Source organism: Oculina patagonica, chromosome 6 (assembly GCF_052425735.1).
Source record: "Oculina patagonica isolate OP01 chromosome 6, crgOcupat, whole genome shotgun sequence".
Classification (NCBI taxonomy): Eukaryota; Metazoa; Cnidaria; class Anthozoa; order Scleractinia; family Oculinidae; genus Oculina; species Oculina patagonica.
The window spans coordinates 15,206,965-15,230,960 of record NC_135763.1 but is presented as its reverse complement, the minus strand read 5'-3'; the positions used below and the strand labels follow the sequence as shown (position 1 = coordinate 15,230,960).

The 23,996-nt window shown below is 38.4% G+C and overlaps 1 protein-coding gene across 2 annotated transcripts; it reads right to left on the bottom strand.

Moving 5' to 3' along the window:
• Positions 1-1,861: 1,861 nt before the first annotated feature.
• Positions 1,862-17,828, bottom strand: LOC144655947 (transmembrane protein 181-like). 2 transcript variants are annotated; one of them, XM_078516135.1, is made up of 18 exons: positions 17,697-17,828; positions 17,513-17,616; positions 15,383-15,450; positions 14,043-14,136; positions 9,857-9,978; positions 9,255-9,377; positions 8,792-8,872; positions 8,534-8,592; positions 8,174-8,214; positions 7,868-7,995; positions 6,907-6,995; positions 6,670-6,727; positions 6,093-6,195; positions 5,571-5,622; positions 4,785-4,867; positions 4,175-4,264; positions 3,848-3,920; positions 1,862-3,655 (listed from the first exon to the last, which is right to left on the bottom strand). In XM_078516135.1, the coding sequence occupies exons 1-18, from the start codon at positions 17,717-17,719 to the stop codon at positions 3,607-3,609; spliced, it is 1,440 nt and encodes a 479-aa protein (XP_078372261.1). In that variant the 5' UTR covers positions 17,720-17,828; the 3' UTR covers positions 1,862-3,606. The 2 variants fall into 2 exon arrangements, with proteins under 2 accessions (XP_078372261.1, XP_078372262.1); XM_078516136.1 differs by lacking the exons at positions 1,862-3,655; positions 3,848-3,920; positions 4,175-4,264 and adding an exon at positions 4,286-4,603 and having other exon boundaries at positions 4,723-4,867.
• Positions 17,829-23,996: the final 6,168 nt, after the last annotated feature.

Genomic DNA, 23,996 nt, shown 5'->3' with positions numbered 1-23,996 from the left:
TTAAGCTACAATTACAAAGCTACTGCAATTGTAAGGAAGTGGATTATTTGGACTCTGAACCGGATTTAGCTCTGGTGCTTCCTGCTGGGTCAAGCGAAATGACATTGTAAACTCATCACAAGTGTTTATATATGGTTGGGCAACCGTCACAGAAGGAGAAACAACGTAAAGAATATTGGACGCTTAGGACATTTTTAATACTTCAGCAAGATTTCCAATGGCTATCTTTAGTTGTGGTTTTTCAATACACAAGTCCCATTATTTTGTGTCATAACGTTTTGTGACAATTCTCAATCATAGCATTTGACCTTTCTAAGTATGGAACATTAATTAGAGTAAAAACAAAACAAAACAGTAGCTCAATATTCGCACGTATTATATTGCACTGGTTAAAGGTGGAATTGAATATTCATATATTGAACTGTTTTGCTCGGCATGGTGGAGTTCAGTCTTACCAGACTTATTTCATCCCATTTGAGCGCCATTATTTTTGTTTTATATAACATAAAAGATCTATTTCGCAGCGATTTACCTTTTCAAACAACACAACTATTCTTTTCAGCCCAGACAAACTAGATCCGCCCCTGTGATTGGCTACTTTACGTCACGTGAGGGTAAATAACGCCACTGAATTTACTTCATTGTGGATTAATAATTTTATCACGAGAGGGAGTCTTAGGTAAACCGTGATTTCTCGTTTGATTCACATAGAACGTTCCATTAACTTGATATTTCTCATCGATTCCTTAAACTGTCGTCGTAATAGCAGCTTCCTCGGGTTGGGTCATTCCTTCCAGAACGTACGCCGGCAATGAAAAGGCTAATTTTATAAAAACGTGATGAGACGGGGTAAAATTCACAAAGCACTTAGAATACAAATACACCGTGGAACAAAACTAAATTTAGTCTATATGTCGGTATGAGTTTTCTTTTCCTTCACCGTCCCACAAAATATGAGCGGGCACAGCAGCCCCACCTCACCCCACCCCCGCAAAAGCACGGTATTGCAATTGCCTGTCGAGAGCCACTGAGAAATCCTTTCGAAATTCATACGCGAGACTTGTTTCACAAAAGTAAAAGGTGTAGTAGAGTGGAAGGCAATTACAGAAAACAAGCTGCCCGGCAGGAAATTAATTTGTTGTAGACGGACGTTTTGGACCGTACTCTTGTGGTTTCGGGTGGAGTAATTTGAAAAATCAAAAGTTGCTTATGGTCCAAGTGCTTTTCAGAAATGACTTGACCTTCACCCACTCACTGCACTGCTGGTTCCTGTCCGAGCGAACCGGCACTGATCTTCTCTTTCAAATACAGCTGTGCATTGTGAAATCTTACTTCTGTAAAGCGTCATGTCACTTGGACCAGACGCGTGGGCAAGTATTTATCCCTGCCCTTTGTCTGACTATAGCATTCTAAAGCAGTTGTCTCTATGCAGCAGGGCTCAAAACATTGACAGAAATGCAGCCGTCATTCACCTACACAAAATCTTCTGGAAACTGCGAAATCAATGGGAAACTGTCTGAATTTCTTCCGTTTGTAGACAAATGTCATTAGATTTGCTTTCCTTGAATAGGTTCGACTTCCGTCTGGGTCTCTTTCGGTCCAACTTTTACGTCTGGGGAAAGATCTAGATGCATGCCGGAACAGCTAACAATACTTACGGAAGCAATAATAAGAGTATTTAGCAAAGCTCAAGTCTCAACTTTTGGCTCCCAGACAGAACAAAATAGAACGTAACGAAATTTTCACTAACGAAAAAATTTCTCATTAGCTTCCTTTGATTGCTCCACGGCCGCCCGTCGTTTTTGTTCATTTACAAACAAAACACCCACTCATATTGCACAACAGCTCCACAGCAATATACTTCTAGGTTCTGAATAAATATTTATTTGCTAGGCAATTTTCCAAGGAAACCTACATATAATTTACCTAAAATCTTACTTGAGGCTAACATGCGATTAGGCGAATTTTTCCGCGCAAAATTACAACAGCGCGACCTGAATTGCCTGATCGCAGTTCGCACATATTACGAATGTAATAAAAATTACAACTTTCAGTCTTTACACACAAACAACGTCGAAACTCTTTAAGTGAAGTCTGTTACACGTAACTTATGGACCTTGACATCGATTTAAAATCTATCATTCGTATATCTCAGCGTAACCGTTTACCGGCAGAACAAGAGGTTACGGGAAAAGAGCGAAGCACGATACACGCGCGATACACTCGTCACTCCGCGCGAGCCGCTCGCGTTTCGCGCGGTTCCTCGCTTCACCGCCTGTTCTGCAGCCAACACTAACTCATTACCCTAGTCTGCACTATTAAACTCACATGCAACAAATAAACTCGGAAGACTTACGACCATTATCACTATTTACAGAAGCTTTTAAGCTTCTGCTATTATTTATACACCTGAAGTTAGCACCTCTGAAAATATAACTGCCTGCTAACTAAAATTTAATATCAATTTTATCTCCACGCCCCCATCTACAATAAAATTTTAATTAGAAAACTACATTTTGAACCAATTCTTTATTCGTAATGATTAAGTCGAAACTTGATCACAAATATACTGAAGGGGTGGAGTGGGTGGGATTAATGACAAGGAAAATAAGGACGGGGAAAGTTGAGGGCGGCGAGGGAATAGAATCGCAGTACATTTAAATTTCTACCTTCTGTTTCTAGTTTTAGATTTTTTCCTCATTTTAGGGATAGAGAAGGGGTAACTAAGCCTTACAGCAGATATAAGGGCCTGCCGCCGATTAGAAAAAAAATCATGCTAAAAATAGCTCACTCTATTGGTAGGCGGGTACCTTACTGTAAGTGAAATTCTATAAAAGTAACCTGGTACATTGAAATGCTGAAGGGAAAGATCTCTCCAATTTTTTTTCCTTGGCTAAGGAGCACTTATTAAACACAAATAGCATCAATCCAATACTTTTCCCTCCAGACCGGACACCAAAGATTGTTTTAACCGCTTTTTGACCGCTCAAGAGGGACAAATCATCAAGACAAATGATCATGGATCTAAAACCAAGTACATATGAAATTATTTTTGCTTAGTTTAACCTCTTATTGGAGATTTTAAGGTCACAAATTAGACTTCTATACGGTCAACTGAGTTCAATAACGTTCCCTAGTTGTAACTTCAGGGACTGGGGCTTATTTCACATGAAACTGTGCATCAATACCCAAAACCCTCTGTTGTTTTGCTTCAATTTCCGCATCCACTTGTTCGGAAATGTAATAAGATGCAACTTAACATAACATACCAGTAGATAAATGCACTTATACTGGTGTACAGCTTCTAAAACACTGGAAATTTGGGAATAAGGCTGGCAAATACAACCAAAAGATTGGAGATTTCTTGGTGTTGCAGAAACCATTGCTGGTTAGCAATTGCGTTTGGGTGTGTGCAATGTTGACTGTCTTTTAAACGTTGAATTACATTATGATGAACGCAGCACCAAGAAATTGCCAATTGAAAATATTGAATGTGACTAAGGTATTTATTTTATGGATAATGATAAACGTTTTGTAAAATATCTTAATTTACGGTACAAAACTCTACGGAAAGATTCTCTTTTGATTTCAGGCAAGTTCAATGCCTCAGTTTTCCTCTTCGCTGCTGCTGAAGTTTGATTTTTCTCTCTGAGAACTGAAAACAAAACATGAAATGTTAAAAAAGTGCTGATAAAACATATAGTATAATTTTCTAACCAAAAGTTGAGTTTTTTAGTGCTCATTTATGTACATCACAAACCAAATCAACTTCCAAACTTGGAATCCATGTAACCATCGGGCACGACTCTTTTAATTATTATTTATTTCATAGAAATAAAATACTTACTTGTAAATCATGGTATCCTCATCTTCAGATTCATTCAACATTGAAAATGTGGACTGATCTCGGAAATATGACTCTGCAATGCAAGAAATGAATAACTCGACATGAGATGCGCTTACACTGCAACCAAGACTCGTGACTGGACGTTCATTGTTAGATGACGTTCCAAAGTAATAATATTGTTATTATATTCTAAGGTTACCTATTGGTTTGCATGATAAAGAGCACACAAAACAATACGCGCTAAATGATTCCAAGAAATAATTACCAACGTCAGAACCTAGAAGTTGTAAAAAAGAAAATATAATATTCAAGTACATGTTCCCTTACCATAAAGGGCGTTCTTGGATGGTGAATACACAAATGCCATGGTGTACAAGTAAAAGTTGAGCAATCCAAAAAATGTCAGGAATTCTGCAGGTAACTCAGTGTTAAGGAAAGATACTACAGAATATCATTACAAAGTTCCCATAAATTCTTTACTTTCCAAAAGTTACCGACAATATATTTCTCGTGACAAACACACGGGTGATGAGAAAGAATAAATAATAAGTCTGCAGAACAGGCAGTTTAGTGGTTTACAAACGACGCAAAGTGCGAGGGCAAGCACAGAATGTGAGTTTTTCATTGTCGAACTCCACACTACCATTATGCTTTCTGCTCGTGTTTTTGCTCCATGCTCTGCCCAGCTTAACCGCATGTTTTTATAGTTGTAGTTATTTCTTCCTTTCTTTCTTTCTTACTTAACAACTATATTTGCTAAGCTAGGGGGGGGGGGGGGGGGGGGGGGGGGGGGGGGGGGTTTAAAATTAAAAAAAAAAAAAAAAAAAAAAAAAAAAAAAAAAAAAAAAAAAAAAAAAAAACCAAATAAAAAATACCCCCCCGGGGAAGGACACCACCACGCTTTTTAGCATAACACATGTTCAAAGGTGAAGGATATAGTTATCATAGTGTGTTTCAAGTTCTGCAACAAAGTTGTCTTGTAGCACTCCTGTTCCAAATCGAAGGCCTGTGATCACCAGACTGAAATGTTAAGAGCACGATTAATATTTATTAAATCATTTGTACACAACAAAATCCTCCCTATTTCTCACATAGGGAAAAGGAACTGATGATTAACCCTTATGTCAACTGGCTGCCTGGCTCCACTAGCCCCTATGGTTATTCCAGGCAGCCAGTACTCTAATTGTATTACTAATAACATCTTGTAAAGGCAAAAGAGTACAATTAAAGATTGTTGTTGTTGTTCACAACATTCCAAATGTGTCTTAAAAGCATTTTGACCTTGCATGTAAAAAAAAACGTTGGTTTACCGTAATCATTGTTCCTCTTTTCTATTGGGAAAAAGGAAGAACAGCTTGCATATTTTATGCCCTTCTTTGTTTTGCAATAGTTTATTGTCTACCCATGGGCTTAATTTTTTTTTGGAGGGGAAAGAGGGGGGAAGGTTTTTTTTAGAGGGGAAAAAAAAAAAGGGAGTGGGGGATTGTTTTTAAAATTCTTGGGGTGGGCTGCAAAAAGCAGCAAGATGCGCAGTACGGACTGGAATTCATCTTTAAGCATTTATCCTAACTTACAAAATTGAAGTTTAAACCTTATAAAGTGACTGTCATACCGGTATTGACAAAAAGTGCAATGGGGCGTAAGTGGCCCAATAAACATGCACTGCAGTAATGGAATAATTTCAGTATTGCAAGCCATGCAAGAGATGATACGATGGACAAACCTTATGGTCAAGACAATCAGCATGAGACCAGTGAGAAACTTGAGACGTACATCTGTAAACATAACAGGGGCAAAATAGAAGAATAAATTTGATACTGGTACTGTAAATCATAGATTCTATACTGGCCTTAATGATTTAATTAGGGCCAGGGTCAGTAATTTAAGTTGGGAAGACCAGAAAGTGTACCTATTAAAGACAGGGAACACAATTATAATATTATTCGGGACAGCCACAGGGAACTTGTTTTTTTTTGTTGTTGTTGTTTTTATTTTTCATGTTGGGACAGACATGCCGTAGGTTAGCCTCCTACCCAGACGTTCTTTGGGCTCGTCACGTGTTTCTCAATGAAAGTCTGCGTAGGAGGTTTGCCGGAGGTGGGATGGACTAGCACCTCATCCAGGAGGAGAAGCAGCTTTGTGCAACAGAGACTGGGGTTATGTATCAATATTGTAAGATTAAAGTCCAAAAAAAATTGAATGGGGTTGAAAAAGCTTTATCACACTTGTACAAAAATCAACGTACCAAAATAAGGCATTGCTCTTAGCTCGCTGTATGCCCTGAACAACAGGTATACCAAGTACACTAGGTAAATTGCACCGATTGTGAAGAACAGCACCTTCAGGCCCTGAAAAAAAATTACAAAGGTCCCAAGCTTAACGTCTACATGTGAATTCCACTTACAGTTTCACAGACAATTTCATTTAAAATTTGTCATGGGGCACATCTTGAAAATAAAGACTCGCCTCTCTAAAGTTCCTTATTCATAATCTGTTCTGTTTTTAATGTTCCCCAACCTTAGCCATTCTTGTTCCGTTCATTTTTTGGCTTAAGATAATAATATGTACTTCTGTTGTTCTACCATCAGTTCAGTCAACTACTATTTTCAGGCTTCATTCAATTTGAAAGCAATTTTGTTCATCAGGAACTACTGACAATAATAATATTTTTAGCTTTCCTGACATGACACATTGTACTTTCTTTATTATCTTTAAAAAAAAAAAAATAAAAAAAAAAAAAAACATTATTTCAAAAACCCCAAAAAAAAAAAAAAAAAAAAAATAAATAACACCGAAAATGTTATAACTAGTATTAATCTTACCAAGAAATGGCCTATATCTATCTTGTACTGGTATGTTGGATCTTGCAACTCATTGTACCTGTAAAATAACCTATATTTAGTACAATCCAACATGCTTTGATCCTCATCTTTTCATGCTACATTATTCAGCACTGGGACACAGTATTTTTTTATCGATTAAAAAATGTACAGACTATTGGAACTGATACCAGTTGATGGAAGTTGATGGATCATTTCAATTCAAAGCTGATAACTTACTGCTGCCATGACGACAAGGTAAATGCCGCAACCCACAGAATTCCCACAATGAGGATCTTCGGAAGATAGAAACTCAATCTTCTTTCACTCTGTCAGAAGAAAAACCAAACAATTTATCATGATGAAAAGTGCTACATAGATCATTCCCTACAGTATAAAGTTATAAAAAAAGCTGCTAAACCAGTGAAACAGGATGCTAATCACGCTGGCTAGCTTTGTTTTTAAAAATAATAAAACACACTTCACTGCACTTGCAACATGTAAGTACAAAAATATCACCATTTAAAAACTTCCAGTACAGTCAATTACAGACATCTATTAGTAATGCTACTTGTAAGCAAAACAACTTTTGTCATCAAACTTCTGAATATTGTGAAAAGTTTAACAATTTGTCAGGAAACTATTAACAGAAGGTTCATCAGAAAAATCAAAGGTGACACAGTTCTTAAAAAACACTCTTTAAAAGTACAATGACTTTGTATACTGTCAAACCAATTAACATTGCTGACACATAAAGAATGCTTTAAAAACGGAACTTTTTTCTAATACGAAGGCAATAAAAGGTTTTATTACACGACTAAGGCGGTCCGAGAGCCAATAACTAAATCAGCCAATTTTCCTAGTATCGGACCGTGTTTTGTCCTGGACGATCCCGCCATTAGCACAAGATATTTGCAAGATTTTGTTGTAGTTTTTTTTGGCTTTGAAAATGAAATGACCTTAAACACAGAAATAAATATAACTCCTTTAGCGCGGTAAGCCGCACATTTTTTCCACGACATCTCCGGGTAGCAATTCTCACTCACAAATCGTCGTGTATAATCTCTTCCACTGCTCGGGCCTCTGGGCGATATTGGCCCTCGGTCTTTTTGTACGGACCTCGCTCGCTCTCCTACTGTCAGCCTCGGGCCAATCGTCCACCGCCCCGCGTGGTTAATAAGATATATTTATTTCCACAAACCTGTCTGATGCCATGGAAGGCACAGAGCCAAAAGAGCAGCAGTGCACAAAGGAATGACGCCTGGAACACAGAATCAAACATACTTGGCACCCAGCTGTCCACCAGGAAGTTGAGCGGAAACAGTGGGTCTGTGGAACATGAACAATGACAATACCATTACACTTAGTTACTGTACAAATTCAATGCTATCTAGTTGAATGACAGTGAGAATTGTTTGTGGTTTGAGAATGTTTGAATGATTGATGCTCTCTCTAACCGATTCCTGTTCTTAATTGTGAAATGATACATGCAAACATTGTTACTTACCATTGTACAGCAACAACAGGGGAAGGAGAAGCGACATCCACCTGTGCCAGGAAAAAGTATGTTTATTTAAAACATTTACTTTCCTAATATAAGGCAACTGGCTAAAAGCTCTTTTCAATCAACGCATATTAATTTTAAACTTCTAGCTTGCTTGTGTTGACATGAAATGCTGATTCAGAAATCTTTCTCAAATTCTTTAAAATACCAAAAAACAGGTGATACTACTGCTGCATACAGTTGGTGGTTGGGCATAACATTTCTAGACAAGTGTGATCACGCCCTCTAACTAGTAAATTATTACAATTTTCCAGTTCAAATAATTCTAATTACAATTTTCTGATGTTAATAAATGTCACTTACTTCTGCTCAATGGACCATTCACGTAGTGGAAATCTTCTTAATGAATGAGCAAACATGCACTGGAAATTTTAAGAAAAAACTTCCATTTATTAAATAAAACAAATGCTGTGATAACTGAGAATTTGCCACAATATAATTTGATATTAATATATACACTTAGAAACATAGCTGGAGCTATGGTTGGCCTGATTAACAAGTTGACAATAATTAAATAAATAAACATTTTTTATTAATAAGAACTTCTGATCAGCAACTTACCGTTACCATGAACGTGAGCACCAGAAAAACAAATCTGAACCAGATTTCCACTTGAGTGAAGTCCGCACTGTAGTGCTTCAACTGCAATTAAAATTGGTCAAACATGTATAATCAAGACAGCAGTCATAGCACTAGCTAGCTGTATGCTTATCAATGACAGTAGGCCTTGAAAAAAACTTGAATTCCAGCTTGCCTTTTGGACAAGCAGATCTTAAATTTTGCTTGCCGGAGGGAAGTTGCATGCTTGTCGTAGTTTAACGTATTAATAATTAATTAATTAAGTCAGGAGACGACTTGCCTGTGCACTAATGCCCATTGAGCAAGTAAGCATGAAAAGTTACTTTCCTTGGAAGAAGATCTACATGTCCCAGAAAACCAGATGGGACTTTTTTCGAGCTTGATTTACACCAGTTTAGCTCTGAATTATTTCTCAGTGATAAAGATTACAAACAAATCAACTTACCACAAAATCAATGTCTCTAATTTGTATTCCATTAGGAAAGTTGAGGCCATGAAATTTGACAGTTGCCACATATGATGGGTAGTCAAGATATCCAAGATGTAAAATCACCAATGAGTTGCATTCCTAGAAAGAGCACAGTTAATGCATATTACAATTAAAGCACTAGATTGAGCAGGGCTGCAAATAACAGTCAGTCATCGGACATTGGCAGCAGACCAAAAGTTGCTCATGTCCGACAAAATCCCAAGTGTGGTATATGATGTCGGACATTTTTCAAACGTAAATCATTTTACGGCAACGATCGGATGAAAAATAATAAGTAACAGAAGTGCAAAGAGATTGCCAGGAAAGTGATAGCTCGGTAATTTTAAGGAAATAAAATTCCACCTTTTGCTTTTCACAATGCTCAAGCTTTCCTTTGGCTTTTGTCCGACCACAATTTCGTTTTGTCCAACAAAGATAGTGTCTTAGTAGGACATATGTCCTTTCAAGTGAAAAAAAAATTATTTGCAGCCCTGTTAGAGCAAGTAAACTTTCCAAAAGAAAATATACCACAAAGGATAAGCCATTCTCAAATCCCAACAAACAAGTAAAGCTCGCACCTTTTGACAACTAAGCTCACGGGTCCTGTTGTATGGTGTTGTTGCTATTAGGTGATAACTGCTGTCCTTTGCTCTGCCAAAAATTTTGACACTCAAATGAAAATTGTCTGTGAAAGATGACCCTGAAGAGGAAGACAAAGTCGTACACGTCAAAATTGTACCAACTGCCAGAGCTACAAATTATTAAATTATATTTAATAATATTCAAGATTATTATTTAATGTACTACATGTTTAACATATTGGATTAATATTTACAAACTCACTTCATAAAATTGTGACTTGCATTCCCAGGGGGGTACTCTGGCTTGTAAATGACGGTGATGATCGAATGGAGGCAAAACTCAGGACCCAAAAAAATCCCTAAATCTTCCGACATTACCCAAAAAAATCCCTGGACCAAAAATAACTCCCAAAAAAATCCCTTGTCAAATTACCCCTAAATTGCCAGGAGGGGCAATAATATAACACAAAGAAAACCATAAAAAATTGAACGCTCATGTTTGTTTATTCATCATACTATAAATACGCCAAGGCCGCGCCAAGGTACTTTTATTAGTTCGTGTTTAAAACACTCTAAAAAATCCCCTTTTTAAATCAAGTCACCCAAAAAAAAATACTTGCCTAATTTTCCAACCCCAAAAAATCCCGGAATCAAAAATTTCAAACCCAAAAAAATCCTTCGATCATCCCCGTCGTTTACAAGCCTGAGTACCCCCCCCCCCCTGGGCTTGCATTAATACACGTTATCTCTCTATGATAGCAATCAAAAAGAGTGAGTAATAAAAGTATGTGAATCTAAAAATAAAACTACACAAAATTAATGTTCACACATGAGCGCCAATGTGAACATTTTGAATTATGGTCAAAACCCCATGCACTTCGCTATATAGGTGATGCTGATATCTTGATCAGAAGGAGAATAGACCTTATGCAAAAATGGTTGTCATTCATTTCTGTTGTTTGGTCAAGTTTCTTAAAATGCTGATGGGGGCACTTAAATATATATATACTAGCATAATTTAAAATTAGTGGAATGCGTTCGGTAGGGTGGGGTGATAGGGGTGAAGGGCAGGGAAAGCTGGAGGCTGGGGTGGGAAGTATGATATTTTATTTCCATATTTTCTTGATATCTGCGGTCTGTTTGTCATGTGCAAACTACAATGAAAAGTCCATGATGAATGCCAAGCTGATGAAACCTGTCGCTTGTACAACCCATCTTTCTATAAAACCAAAAAGAGAAATAAATTGATGTGCGCGAGTGGCTAAAGTTAAATATCAAAATAGAGTACAATGTATATAAGAGATACTCTGGAAAATGTGATACACTGTATAGTTATTTGTAAAATATAAAGTAAAAATACTAAACTGAAAGTAGCCATTCCAAACATTTTGATACAGTCGATTAGTAAAGCTTTTTATTTCCTTACATCATAAAATAATAGATGTAATCAAGTATTTAAAATGTCAACAACTTGAAATAGTCTCAGCTTTGCTTAGGGCGGCCGAAGGGAAAATTGGTGTAATAATTAGTCTACAGTCTGTACGCAGAGAGAAGTAAAGGTCACTCGGTGTCTTCACCGGGGGCGAGCAGCCTCTGTTTCCTACAAAACAAACCACTACACACTTTTGATAGTAGCTTTCATATTTGCTACTCATTCGCTCCGAATATAGATACAACTTCACTTACAGCTTACCTTGGAGAAAACTGCGAAAAATATCAAAATATAAAAGCGAAGGCAAAGAACGAAGAAACACCTGTGAAAACAAGTCGAAAGTACATAACCAGCTTGAGCCTGATCCTTCTCCTTGTGTTGGCGAGAAACAAAAAACTGCCTGTCGCCGCGAAGAGTACTAATTTTCACAAACGGCCACTATTTTAACGACGTTTGGTGGCGGACTAAAACTTACTTCCCTGGATAAAACCCTGTATGCTTCTTCATTTTGGTTTATTTTAACTTCGGATAATTTCGGCCACTTCTTCAAAAAAACACGTCTGGGTGACGATTACACAAACATGATGGAGATGACGTCATTCGCCCCTGAAAAATTTTCTGGGGCGGCATTGATGACATAAAAGATAGCAAAAAACTAACTACAAACGGATAGAGCTCTCCTTCGCGATGAATTCTATTCTATCAGGTGCCCAGGGTCAATACACACGGGCATTTTTCTGATTTTTGGCAACATAGCTATTTTAATAATCGAGTACGCTGATTTCGAAAATCATGTTGCCAAGCTTAATTCTCGCGTTAAGATGATGTTTTGATACATTTATATGACGTCATGGTCAAATAAGGAATTTTCTTTCCTTTAGCTATTTTAAGCATAAAATCAGAAATTCATTTAAAGCATTGTTAGTGTGATGTAAAAATGATTTAAATTAGTTTTTACGCTGTTTCTGTGAAAATCAAGCCCTTCAGTAACAATTGACACGCCCTCTTAAAAAAATCACCCTATCGCGGGAACCTTATCACGGGTGTAGTTTTGTTATTTTGTCAAAAAAACGAGCAAACGCGAGCTACAGCTAGGGAGCCCCCTTCTGGAAAATATACGTTAGTTTTTTCTTTTCTCTAACTTGATGAATATCCTTTCTTTCTTTTTTCTTTATTCGCTCTCGCTACGCATGAATCTTTGCATCTACAACCCAGTGCACAGCATCGTCTCCGGGGCAAGAGCGGGCTTCATTTCTTTCATCTACCGCGGTGTGTGGGAACTAACTTGACGAGTTTGCTTATTTCTCCTTCCTCTTTGTGCTTGCGTGATCTGCAGAGAAGAAAGAAGTCTGGCGAGTGGAAATATTATGTTGTCGCGCCCGCTTCTGACTGAACTTCTTGCTCATCTGCTATCTGCCGCTTCGCACAATAGATGAGGTCACCTGCGAGATTCATCCGCTCTTTCACTCGCCACTTCTCCGCCTCTCATTTCCTCCCCCGCTCTCGGCGTCGCCCTTTTGGGCCTCCCTCGGTTTCCTCTTTCACCTTTCCTAACAGTTTCACCGACTTTTGCTCACCGCACTCTCCCACTGCTCTTTCACTCATCTTTTCTATAAGTCTTTCTATTCGCTTGCGCACTTTACTTCGCTGGCTGGTGGATATTCTTTCGAACAGGGTCACGAAGTTTTCTTCTCCCTTCTTCCCGTTCCCTTCTTTCTTTCTGTCTGGTAGTGCCTCCACTCGCTGAGTCTTCCATCGAGATCTTTTTTATTTCTAGAGTCACGGATCTTGTTTTTTCTTTTCCTGAGAAAACCCGGATTTTGTTGTGTGGATGTAGAGAATTCTCGCTTCATTATCTTCTCTTCTCTCCTTCCCTTCTTTTGGTGCAGTCGTGGTGTATGTCAAATCGCTGATGTTTGTGGAGCATTCAAATTTTTTTATAGATCACATTCATTTTTAAAAAATGAAAACTAACCCGTGATAAGTGTTTATGGGGGCGTGGTCTTCTCACTGACGGCTTGATATTCATAGAAACGGTATAAAAAAAGAAATTTAAATCATTTTAAGAACTTTACGATTCTGTGAATTTTGCTTATAGCTAAAGGAAAGAAAATCCTTATTTGATGAGTCATTATAATGCATCAAAACATCATCTTACGCAGAAAAGCTTGGCAACATTGATTTTCAATCGCGTACTCGATTTAATAAAAATCTATGTTGCCAAAAATAGACAAAAACCCGTGGGTGTCACATTTTGACTCCTGGGCACTGACTATTCTGAGAAGTTTCAGTGTTTTGGGTTAAATGGCTGCAAAGTTATGACTCATTAAAATTTAAGAGATTTGTATGGAAAAAGTCACCCTGGCCTGCCTAGCCTCGTTTTCATGTCTTTGGCAATATAAATACCCCTGTAACTTCCCATTAGATCTGAAGTATAGCCTTTAAACTTCATACACTGAATATTTACTTTGACTTTATCTTTAAGTTACAGTAATTTTAAAAAGAAAAAGGGGAGGGAGGAAAAAGAGAGAAAAAAAAAGGGGAGAAAAAAAACAAAAAAAAACACAAAAACCGGGGGGGAACCGGGGCAAAGGGGGGAGGGGAGGGCCTCACCACTGCGCCATCCCTGCTCCCTAAATTAATTTCGTTGACAAATGATTTTTCTGGGAGCCGAAAATTAACAGCCGCCATATTTGCATTGGGTCCATACATGTATGATAAACTCCCTTTAACTGGTAGCTGTTATATTACCTGCTTTGGTTCCATTCAGTTTGATTTTACAGAGAAGCCAAAGTTGCTGGTTAAATGTTGACAGGATTCCTGTATCAATATCAAAAGGACCAGTCTGTGGAGCAAGAGAGAAATGTCATATAGAATGAGTATTTTATTTAATTTGTTAAAAAATCATTCTTAGTGGTCAGTGTGATCTTTTGCTAGGATTTGGTTGCTAGCGTTTTTTTGTTTTGTCCCCTTATATGATTTAATAATAAATGACATTTTGTGTTTAATTTATTACAATACACACAAGATGTGTTTTGGATGGCATTTCAATTCTAAGCCTTTTCTAGTATTATTATAAATTAATTGACACCTTTATCCCTGCCAGAAAGGATAATGGACATAACATAACATTTCCAGAACTTGCTCACAGCAAAAATATTCCTTTTTTAGCAACAAAAAATTTAATAACACATAAAGAAAAGGTTACAATTAGTAAGTAAGACTCAGGATAATGCATTGCTAGTCTGAGTTATTTTGAACTCAACTGTATTTTCAAAACCTACTCAGAAACATTTTTGAGTGTAAATTCATTTTAAAGGAGGCTCACAACGGTTTCCAGCACTTTTTTGCTCTTAAACTTTGATAGGTCAGTACAACGAATGTCCAACAGTTGCTGAGCACTACAAAAATGGTATGGAAAAAAATGTCTAATCATCGCTGAACAAGTTGGGGTCATTTTAATGTGGTCACTGGTTACCATAGCAACAGTATAACCCATTAAAAACACCCTTTATTTCCCCTTTAAACGCTTATAACTTCAAAAAAGATTCCAGTAACCCCCATTTTTTGTCATTGAATAATGATCAGCATGTAAAAATACAACTTTTGGTTAAGATAAAAAAATTTCTCTGGAGCCATTTCAGAGCCATCTTAAATTTTTGGTGGCTCTGAAAAAGCTCCAGAGAATTTTTTTGTGAGAGGCGGGTGGTCTTAAGGTTAGTGCGCCAGACGCCGGAACAAGCGGTCCAAGTTTTAGCCCAGGCCCAGGCTCAGGCTGTGGTCATTGTGTTGTGTTCTTGGGCAAGACACTTTACTCTCATAGTGCCTCTCTCCACCCAGGTGTATAAATGGGTACTGGCGACATAATGCTAGGGGGGGGGGGGGGGTACCCAGAGATGGACAAGCATCCCATTCAGGGGGGAGTAGAAATATTACTAGCCCCTCAAATGTTACGGAAACCAGGATAAGCTCCGGCAGTGTGGGCCGCATGGCTGGTGGCTTCCCTTCCCCAAGATCAACATCCACTGCATTTTATGTGCATTTTTTTTATTATTAGTAGTAAACAAGAAACATTTATTTTAGAAACATACTGATAACTGCACATTCTGGTGACTAAGCTCTGATGCCCTTTGAGTGTGTTCAACAATAATAGGTGGCCCTGCAAATATAAAAAAAAATATTTGTGATTTATTCATTCAATTTCTTATTCGACACACACGAGATACCCTGTTGCAGGGACATGCCACATCGACTTTCAGCAGCGACAAAACCATGTCCTGATCATGTGAAGGGACAAGCACATGTAGCGGGGATAAAATGACAACATGTACATGCAAAAGAAATGTGCCTGGGACATATGTCACGCGGACAAAATCTTATAGAGATACAAAAACTGCAGTTCCGTCGTGTCAACAATACACCATTTTGTCACTGCTGCATGTTAATGTAACATAACCTCTTGTGTATTACGATCTTTACAGTACTGGAGCAACATCCTAACAAAAGACCCAAAACATGTCGTCCAATCAGAGCAAGAATTTAGCCTCAGTCCAATTAGCAGCTGGACTGTTAATTTGTTTTGTCTGCATTGGATTCAAAATTATATCTTCCTGCTACCATTCAAAATCATTTTAATTGGTTGTTCTAAAAATATCGATTTGTCCAAAACGATTGAGACTCTGAGTGAGTGAGTGAGTAATTTCCATCCTTATTAAAATCTTCACAGATAATTCATTTCTCATTCACAGCTTAGTACAGAATGTAATCTTTTTTTGGGACTTTGTCATTTTTGTATAAATGAAAACACACAATCACTGATATTGAAATTCCCTAACTCGCATTGTCTAAAATATCTTTCCCATGTTTATACCATCTTCTATAAGGAAAACGCCTTCTTATCATTGGGTTTCACAATCAATAAAGCATACTACCAAACATAAATGTCAGGGCTTGAGACTAACTTTTTAACTCACTGGTTTACTGGCTAGTGACATGTCAGATTTTACCACCCAAAAGTAATTTTTCACTAGTCCGGTATATTGATTTCTATCAAGAACAGATGACTTTTCCGAGTTTTTCACTAGCCAAATGGCTAGTAGGAATGCTAAACCTGGTAGCCAAAACCTAAATTTTAGTAGTCTTTGGCTAGTTGGCTACTGTTAGTCTCGAGCCCTGAATGTTGAAAGCTGCAGATTGGTTCTGGGTAAGAAATGGTATTGGCACACATGTAAGAAACACGCCATGTATGCTGATTTTAAACCCCATGGGGGCACAATAAAAAGGTATAACATATTAAACTCTTTAATTTTTTTAATATACAGAATACTTTTATAATATTTGTAATTAAATATTTTATAACATCAAAGGCAGTTTGTTGTCACTAACTGGTCTTTTGACAATGTACGTTGGGTTGCATTAAATTATAACCCATTCGGTTTTTACCTCAAGTTTATATTGACTAAAGGGTGGATCAAAATCAATGAACAAAATTGAGATGGCAGGCACATTTTAACTAGTCTTTCTGAGAGGATCAAATTTCAGGAAGCTAAACGTCCTAAACTTCCTCCCATTATGCTTTGATAAGTGTACAGTAAGTACTATTTCAACCAAAAATACTTTGAAGTACAAGTTTTATTCAAGATTTGATAATGATATTCTAACTAAATCGAGTACGACGCGAATCAAGTCATATGCAAAACCACATGATCATAAAATTCTGTAATTTAGTGCTGAATTCTACTTTCAAATATCTTCACATTTGTTGTAAACCTAGACCACAAAAAACCTTAAACAATTTCAAATAAAAACATTTACAATCCAGCTGTTCTTTTGTTGGCGGTCAAAATATCGAGGCAACCGAGAGCTTTGCGAGAAAACATGTTTGAACACAAAATTTGGGATATAACAAGGCAACTGATTTATAATGCGTCATTGACTAAACGACTGGAAAAGACCATCGATTAGAGTAATATTTTCTTGTTTCTAAGAAAGTCGCTGCAAGGTAATATTCTGCACAACAGGCAATATTTATTAACAAAGGTTATTTAATATTTGGCGGGCTACTTCGACATAAAATTCGCTGTGGAATAGAAACTAATTGTAGCTGCAAATTTAAGATAATGCTGCCTTCAACTAAACGCTCATGTAGCGTTCAGAGGCGTACAAGAAAGCTTCTTACTCTTCTTTCACTATCGTCGTTAGTTTTATTTGCCATGACAAACCTGCAATTCCAATGATAACAGTGAGAAAGAAGGCCACGAAGAACGAGACGAAAACCAAAACAAATTGTCGTTTGGTGAGCGTGTACAGCCGCATTTGGACGGTCCTAACAGCGGAGAAAACAATCAGCACAATTAGCAATGGATGAAGAAATTTAAGAACGACAAACAGAGCATTTTAACTTACGAGTCCATTTCCTTGGTAGCCATTTTTGAGGCTCAGAAAAAATCTACTCCGCAAACACAGCCATATTAGCATTTGACGCCAAAGGAACAACTCATCATTTCGCTTTGTTCAAAACAGTCGAGGGAAGACTGGGAACGAGGAAAATTTGCATACCCCCCCCCCCCCCCCCCCCCCCCCCCCCCCGCGTCAAAAACTCTCAAAATTGCGGAAATTTGTCAAGTAGTTGTGGAGGATTTCCGGTTCCGCTGCTGAGGTTGAACTCATCCGTAAACTGATAGCAGAGTATGCCTGTATGGTAAAAGAGTGGTTTGGCTCCAGAGTCTATGTGTTGCCCTCATCTCGTCTTTCTCGGTCGGCTACTTTCACTAGCTTTCTCTGCTGAGATGCTGGAACACCCTGATGAAATGCTTGGGGTGTAGGGTTTGATTGGGGGGGGGGGGAGGAGGGGGGGGGATGATTTGCGAACCCGCTTTAAAATGGAACGGGCAGGGGGTGTTACATTTTTATGTACCATTTGCTACTATTTATCGCATTCTTTTCCATACCTTAACGAGCGAGCTAATCCTAAATGAGCGAACCTGAACAAAACACTTTTTCAGTCAAACCTATATTTGAGTGAAGTTTTCTTGTTTCTGACATTTGATGAAAAAAAGGAATTTAAGTTCCTCTTTTAACAGAATTCCCAAAAATTAAAATGATCGCCCATCTTAGTAGAATTACGAAATATAAGTTGTCGTGAAAGTTCCATTTAACAAGGTGCACTAGATCAGGTCAACTAGACGTCGTGCGCTACTGTATGGCTCTGTGAGTCCACAACAGTGCTACACAATGTGTAAGTCCTTCCGTTAAACAGAAGTTGCATTACCTTACTGACTGAAGCGGTAAGTTGTGAAGCCATTCGCTGTCTGTCTTGAAAAGCCATTTAGTCGTGGGTTTTGTTGAGGAAGTGGTTGCTCTCCAGTGTCGGGCATGACCTGTTCCACTGATCACAGCGCAAATACATGCGCCATTGAAACTTGTCCATTTGGAAAGATTCATGACGTGAGCCACCGCTATCGGCTAGTTTCAGCTAAACGTAGAGTGCGTGAATGTCAAGTGAAAACCTCAACACTGAGCATAGAACTTGTAAGAATTCCAGCTGGAAGCAGGCTGATTGCCGGGATACTTCAGAGCATCGACTTAGTTTGCAGTACTCTATCTGACAGCCGTGCCGAGGAATTAAACTGTGGTGCGCTACCAACGTTTGACAGACACAAGTCAATAATTTCCAAACCGGACCCTTACGTGCAGCTTCGCCTGACAGCAAAGGTTGATCCGGTGATTATTCCCTCTCGATTTGTATTCGCAATGCTCAGAGTCGATTCGGGCTGTGCCCTCAGCTTTCACGCGATACTGTTCATACTGGAATTTTGAGCACATAATCTAATAATTACTAAGAAGTATGAATTACCCAGCTATCAGCCCTGAAACTATATAGGAGTCATATAGATATCCACAATTTAACTAGACATGCCTCCATAATTACTTACTGTATTTCACGTGCACTTGTTGAAATTAATGAACAATCTGTGAGGTTCAACGGCTTTCCATCACCCAAACTAAAAGCGTTATACTGGATAGCTATTTTCAAACCTCTAAAAAATTATTACAATGGTTTGAGAAGAGAAAAAACACGCTAAATATTTCCAATGCTATCTGAAACTGTACGCCGTAATAAGGAAATGAGGATGGTAATGGACAATACGATTATATAAATTGGATTGCACCATAATAACATACCGTAGAATTCCGGTTATAAGCCCTGGGCTTATACAACTTCGTAAGGGGTTTTGGGTGGGCTTATATCCGGGAGGGCTTATAAGCGGAACAAAAAAAAAACGTTTCGAAACGATCTACGGGAGTGTTGATCAAAAACGTTTTAAGTTAAAAACGCATAATAACGCAACATTTAGCCCTGTTCAGTACTGTCATCCAGCAGAGGGGGCTTATATCCGGAGGGGCTTATAATCGGATGTATTTTTTTGTTTCCAGGTTGATGGGCCTATAACCGGGGGGGCTTAAGCAGGGGCGCTTATAACCGGAATTTTACGGTATGTCATCGGCCATGGGCTACTGCATATAATTGTATAAGTACACAGCTATAAGCTGTGGGTTTGGATAGGAATACTGCATTAAAATTAAGGTCGTTTCTCAGCTATGAGTTGAAATTTTAGCCCGGAAATCGGGCGCTGTAAGTACAGTATGTGGCCCTTGGTCCGGAAGAAAAAGACGCGAACGTGTATTTCTCAGCTTAGAAGAAGAGCGAAGAGCTGAGATTTGGATTTGTCCTGTAAGTTACCGTGCCATCCAGTTGAAGTGTGAAAAGACAACAGCTTCTGTGCTTACTCGATTACTCTGTAATATCGAAAACGGTAGTTCGGTTTGACGGCCCTTTGTCCGGACAGCGGATCCTTGGTCCGGACAGCACGCAAAATTAACGCAACAATTGTTCAAAATCTAATCTAAAGAAGCTTCTTGCAAATTTTTAATATGTTTTAGTGAAATTCAGACAAATGAAATAAAAATTTTAGGGAAGAGAGCTTTATTTCATCTCATCAAGAAGTACAGCTCTTATCACACTGATAAGCGTGATTTGCAAAGTTTGAATAAAACATCTCGTTTTAGTTTTATTGTTGTAAAATGAAGTTTATTATGCCTTAAAACTCAAACAAAAGGTGTAAATTTTTGTTAGACTCTTTTTCTTTCAGTATTAATTTAGCTTGCCACCTTCAGAAGTTTAAAGTTATATTTGGTTGCCGTCAGTGTCCGGACCAAGGACCTAGTCAGGAAAATTACTTGGAAATTTTAATTCGTTACGTTGGACGGAAACTTAAGCGGTCAATCAAAGTTTTTGCACTACATGAAAGAATATTTCGTATACATCAATTCTACGAAAAATTACCTCTTTTATCGCGCTCATTTCGGATATACAGGAATGTAAAGAAAACCAGTTAATTTGAGGCGCCATGAACAAATGGAATTCTCGACAGGAAAGCCTTCGAGCGAGGTTAAGACAGCAAACAGATCAAGAAATCTTTGGAAAGGATCGGTTTTATTAAAACTTTGTTTCCTATCGGAAAAATGCATGATGAACCGAAAGTGTCCGGACCAAGGGCTGTCCGGATTTAGGGCCACATACTGTATATGTCGCTGAAAACAATGGTATTCTGGGCGATGCTATTTCTCAGCTATCACTTATATTTCCTTGCTTTTCATACTTTTTCACTGTTTTAATTGCAATTTCAAGCTTTATTAGCTATAAGAAGAAGAATATATAGTAATAAGTTGTCATGGTAGTCTGCTATGGCTGAAGTTTCCGCCACTTTTCTCGTATATCGTAACGCAAGACCAAGATGGAAACGGAAAGTTGGCACTTCAACTGCGTCTACAAGAAGAGAAACCCTGGCTGACACCATCTCACTAGAAATATAGCTCTATTTTCTAAGCCGCGTCTGTCCAACTCGGTTGTATTACTGTTGCCAAACAACATATTTTTTTCTATATGGCGCATTGTTCACCATTTAAAATCAGCATTTAAACCACTGTTTATATGCGCTACACAGTCGCTCGAAATTTCTCTAGAGATTTCTTTGTTACAACTGCATTACTGTTTCAAGGCGCGTTTACACGGCAGAGAAATTTGGGTACGGACCCGTCATAAAAATAGTCCGGACCTCACCAATTTTGTAGGGAAACAGTCAAATCAAAACGGGGCCATAGGCGCCTATGGCCCCGTTTTGATTTGACTGTTTCTCTACAAAATTGGTGAGGTCCGCACCAATTTTCTGACAGGTCCGTACCCAAATTTTTCTGTTGTGTAAACGCGCCTTGTCATTTACCTTATTCTTTGACTTTAATGGTACATAAACTGAAAAAACGACTCCATCTTTAGAAATTTGGGCCGGTTAGGCCAGTACTCAGGTCGTAGTAGTCCCCAGTACACTCAAACGCCCACAGGGACTCAAACTCGCGGTATTTTCCTAAGTCTAAGATTTCGGTCAAGACGAATGTCAAGAGGGCAGTTTCCATTTGGAAACTGGAAACTGGGATAGGCCGTGTTTACACTTTGTGCCCGAGCACTGGTACCTGAGCACCGGCAAAACATAGCGTCGTGTTCACACATAGAAAACCAAAGTACCATTTAGTGCCCAACCCGAATTATGGCTTGGGTACTTGAAAAAATAGTGCCCAGCGAGAACCGTAATCGGGCACCGTGCCCAGGCACCAAGTGTGAACACAGCCTCACACGATCGTGATCGACGCGTGTCCTTCCCAGGAACAAAGACCATCAACATTCTCCATGTTCTCTCCATAACCCCCTGTTTTGTGTATTTCCCTTCAACTCTTGCTTTATATGGACTTGATCTCTACGTCGAGGAAAACTCCTGAGGTTTTTTGGCACTTCGGAAACGAGCCCTCTTGCGCCTCCCCTGGGGATTCCAGGTCAAAACTGCTACAAAGGGTCTACAAAAGGACTTTCGCAAGGTGTCGTGATCGACGTACTGTGATAATATGTCTGCGGCAAATACATTTTGTTGGAGAAGACTTTATTGTCCGGCAGGGACAGTAGACTAAAAAACGGGATGTTTTGTCACCAAATATTAGGCTAAAATGCATTTTTTTCACAGGTTTATACTGGGAGAAAAAAGTTTATTATGAGCGTAGTGTTACGTTCAACACAAGTCAGCGTCAGAACTCTTAAAGAACTTTGATACTGGGAGAAAGTCTACTCATAAGTTTGATAATGGCCGGTCGAGAACTGTGTACTGAGTTGCAATGGCGAAAAAAAAGCAATTAAATCCCTCGTAAGAAAGATGATTCTGTTTAGTAGAATAGTCCTATCCTATAAAGAAAATCTCATCACAGTCAGTGAAAAAAAAAACATCGTTGTTTTTATTTAATTAAAGTATTACAAAAGAAGTATATTGATCAGGTGATCACGCGATAGATTTTCATTCTTTTATCAGTAATCTCTCCCGGCTGACTAATTTGATTATCTGTGTGTGTAACTGTGCTGTCAGTCACGACTTTCCAAAACTTCGAGGAAATGGTAACGCTTTGAAGGGGAAATCAGATCACAAATCTCAGTTTCGAGAAAACCTCAATCGATTCTTAGAAGGAAACCGAGTGACATTTGGTGGATTGATTGACAGAATGTAAACGGTAACTCGCACGAAATCGATCGATAATTCGTTTTCCGCGTGTTTATTAAACAAATTTTTATGTTAGATTTATTCCGCTGGATCCGACAACCGATTTCTATCTGAGATGGTAAACAGGGGTTGACGTCAGTTTATCATTGCAATGAATTCGTATAAACACAAGGTTTCGAACTGGTATCGCCCCAAAGCTATAACTCCCTGCAGCGATGTTGGAACTGCACCAATCAAATCTCACAATTACCGCGTTCGGTATATGCACATAAATATTGTATGTGAAATTGTACCCTGTTAATATTTACGATTTGCTTTATCTTAAAACAAGAACATTCAATTCTTGATGTAAATGACAAGTTACTGGGAGAAAATTTCTCGCGAAATCCCCCAACAAAAGTCGAACCAACAATGACCTTCTTACCGAACAATAATGAGATTTGTTTTGCCGAGAATGTGTGAAAAGAAATGGTAGTAAAAGCTTTGCAGATATACATATTCTTTTTAATCGATGATTTTAATTTAATGGCAATCACTTTAATAACAAGACTGAACGGGAAATATCAAATGGTTTATACTGGATGGCAGACGCGTGGTCGTGACTCGTGAACATCTGTTCCTAGACTTTGTTTACAGACTTTGAAGGTTTAATCTGACTTTCAGTTTGTGCGCATTTAAACACGTTTTCGATTGGACAATTTATTTTTAACCAGGTTTTACGAAATTAAATCGCTAGATCTGCCTGGAGGAGAAATTGAATCGACATTCCGTCTTACAATGGGTCGTTGTCAAGGGTATTTATGACAGTTGTCAAGAACCGCGCCGATGACGTATACCTTCTCAAAGATATCACAGATAAAAACACAATCGATCCGAACGAAAACAATCGATTAATGATCGTTTTACCGCGCACTCGAAGCGATGAAATACAAATAAGTTGATAAACTGAGAAAATTTTATAGACAACAAATCTAACAGTCGGTGTATTGATTCTGTCAATAACCCGTTGCTATAGAAACTGTTTGATCTGGTAAGGCGCATGCGTTTAGAGCGTGCCGTGATTGGTGGATTTGCATCACGTGCCGTAATTCACGTTGTTATTCCACCT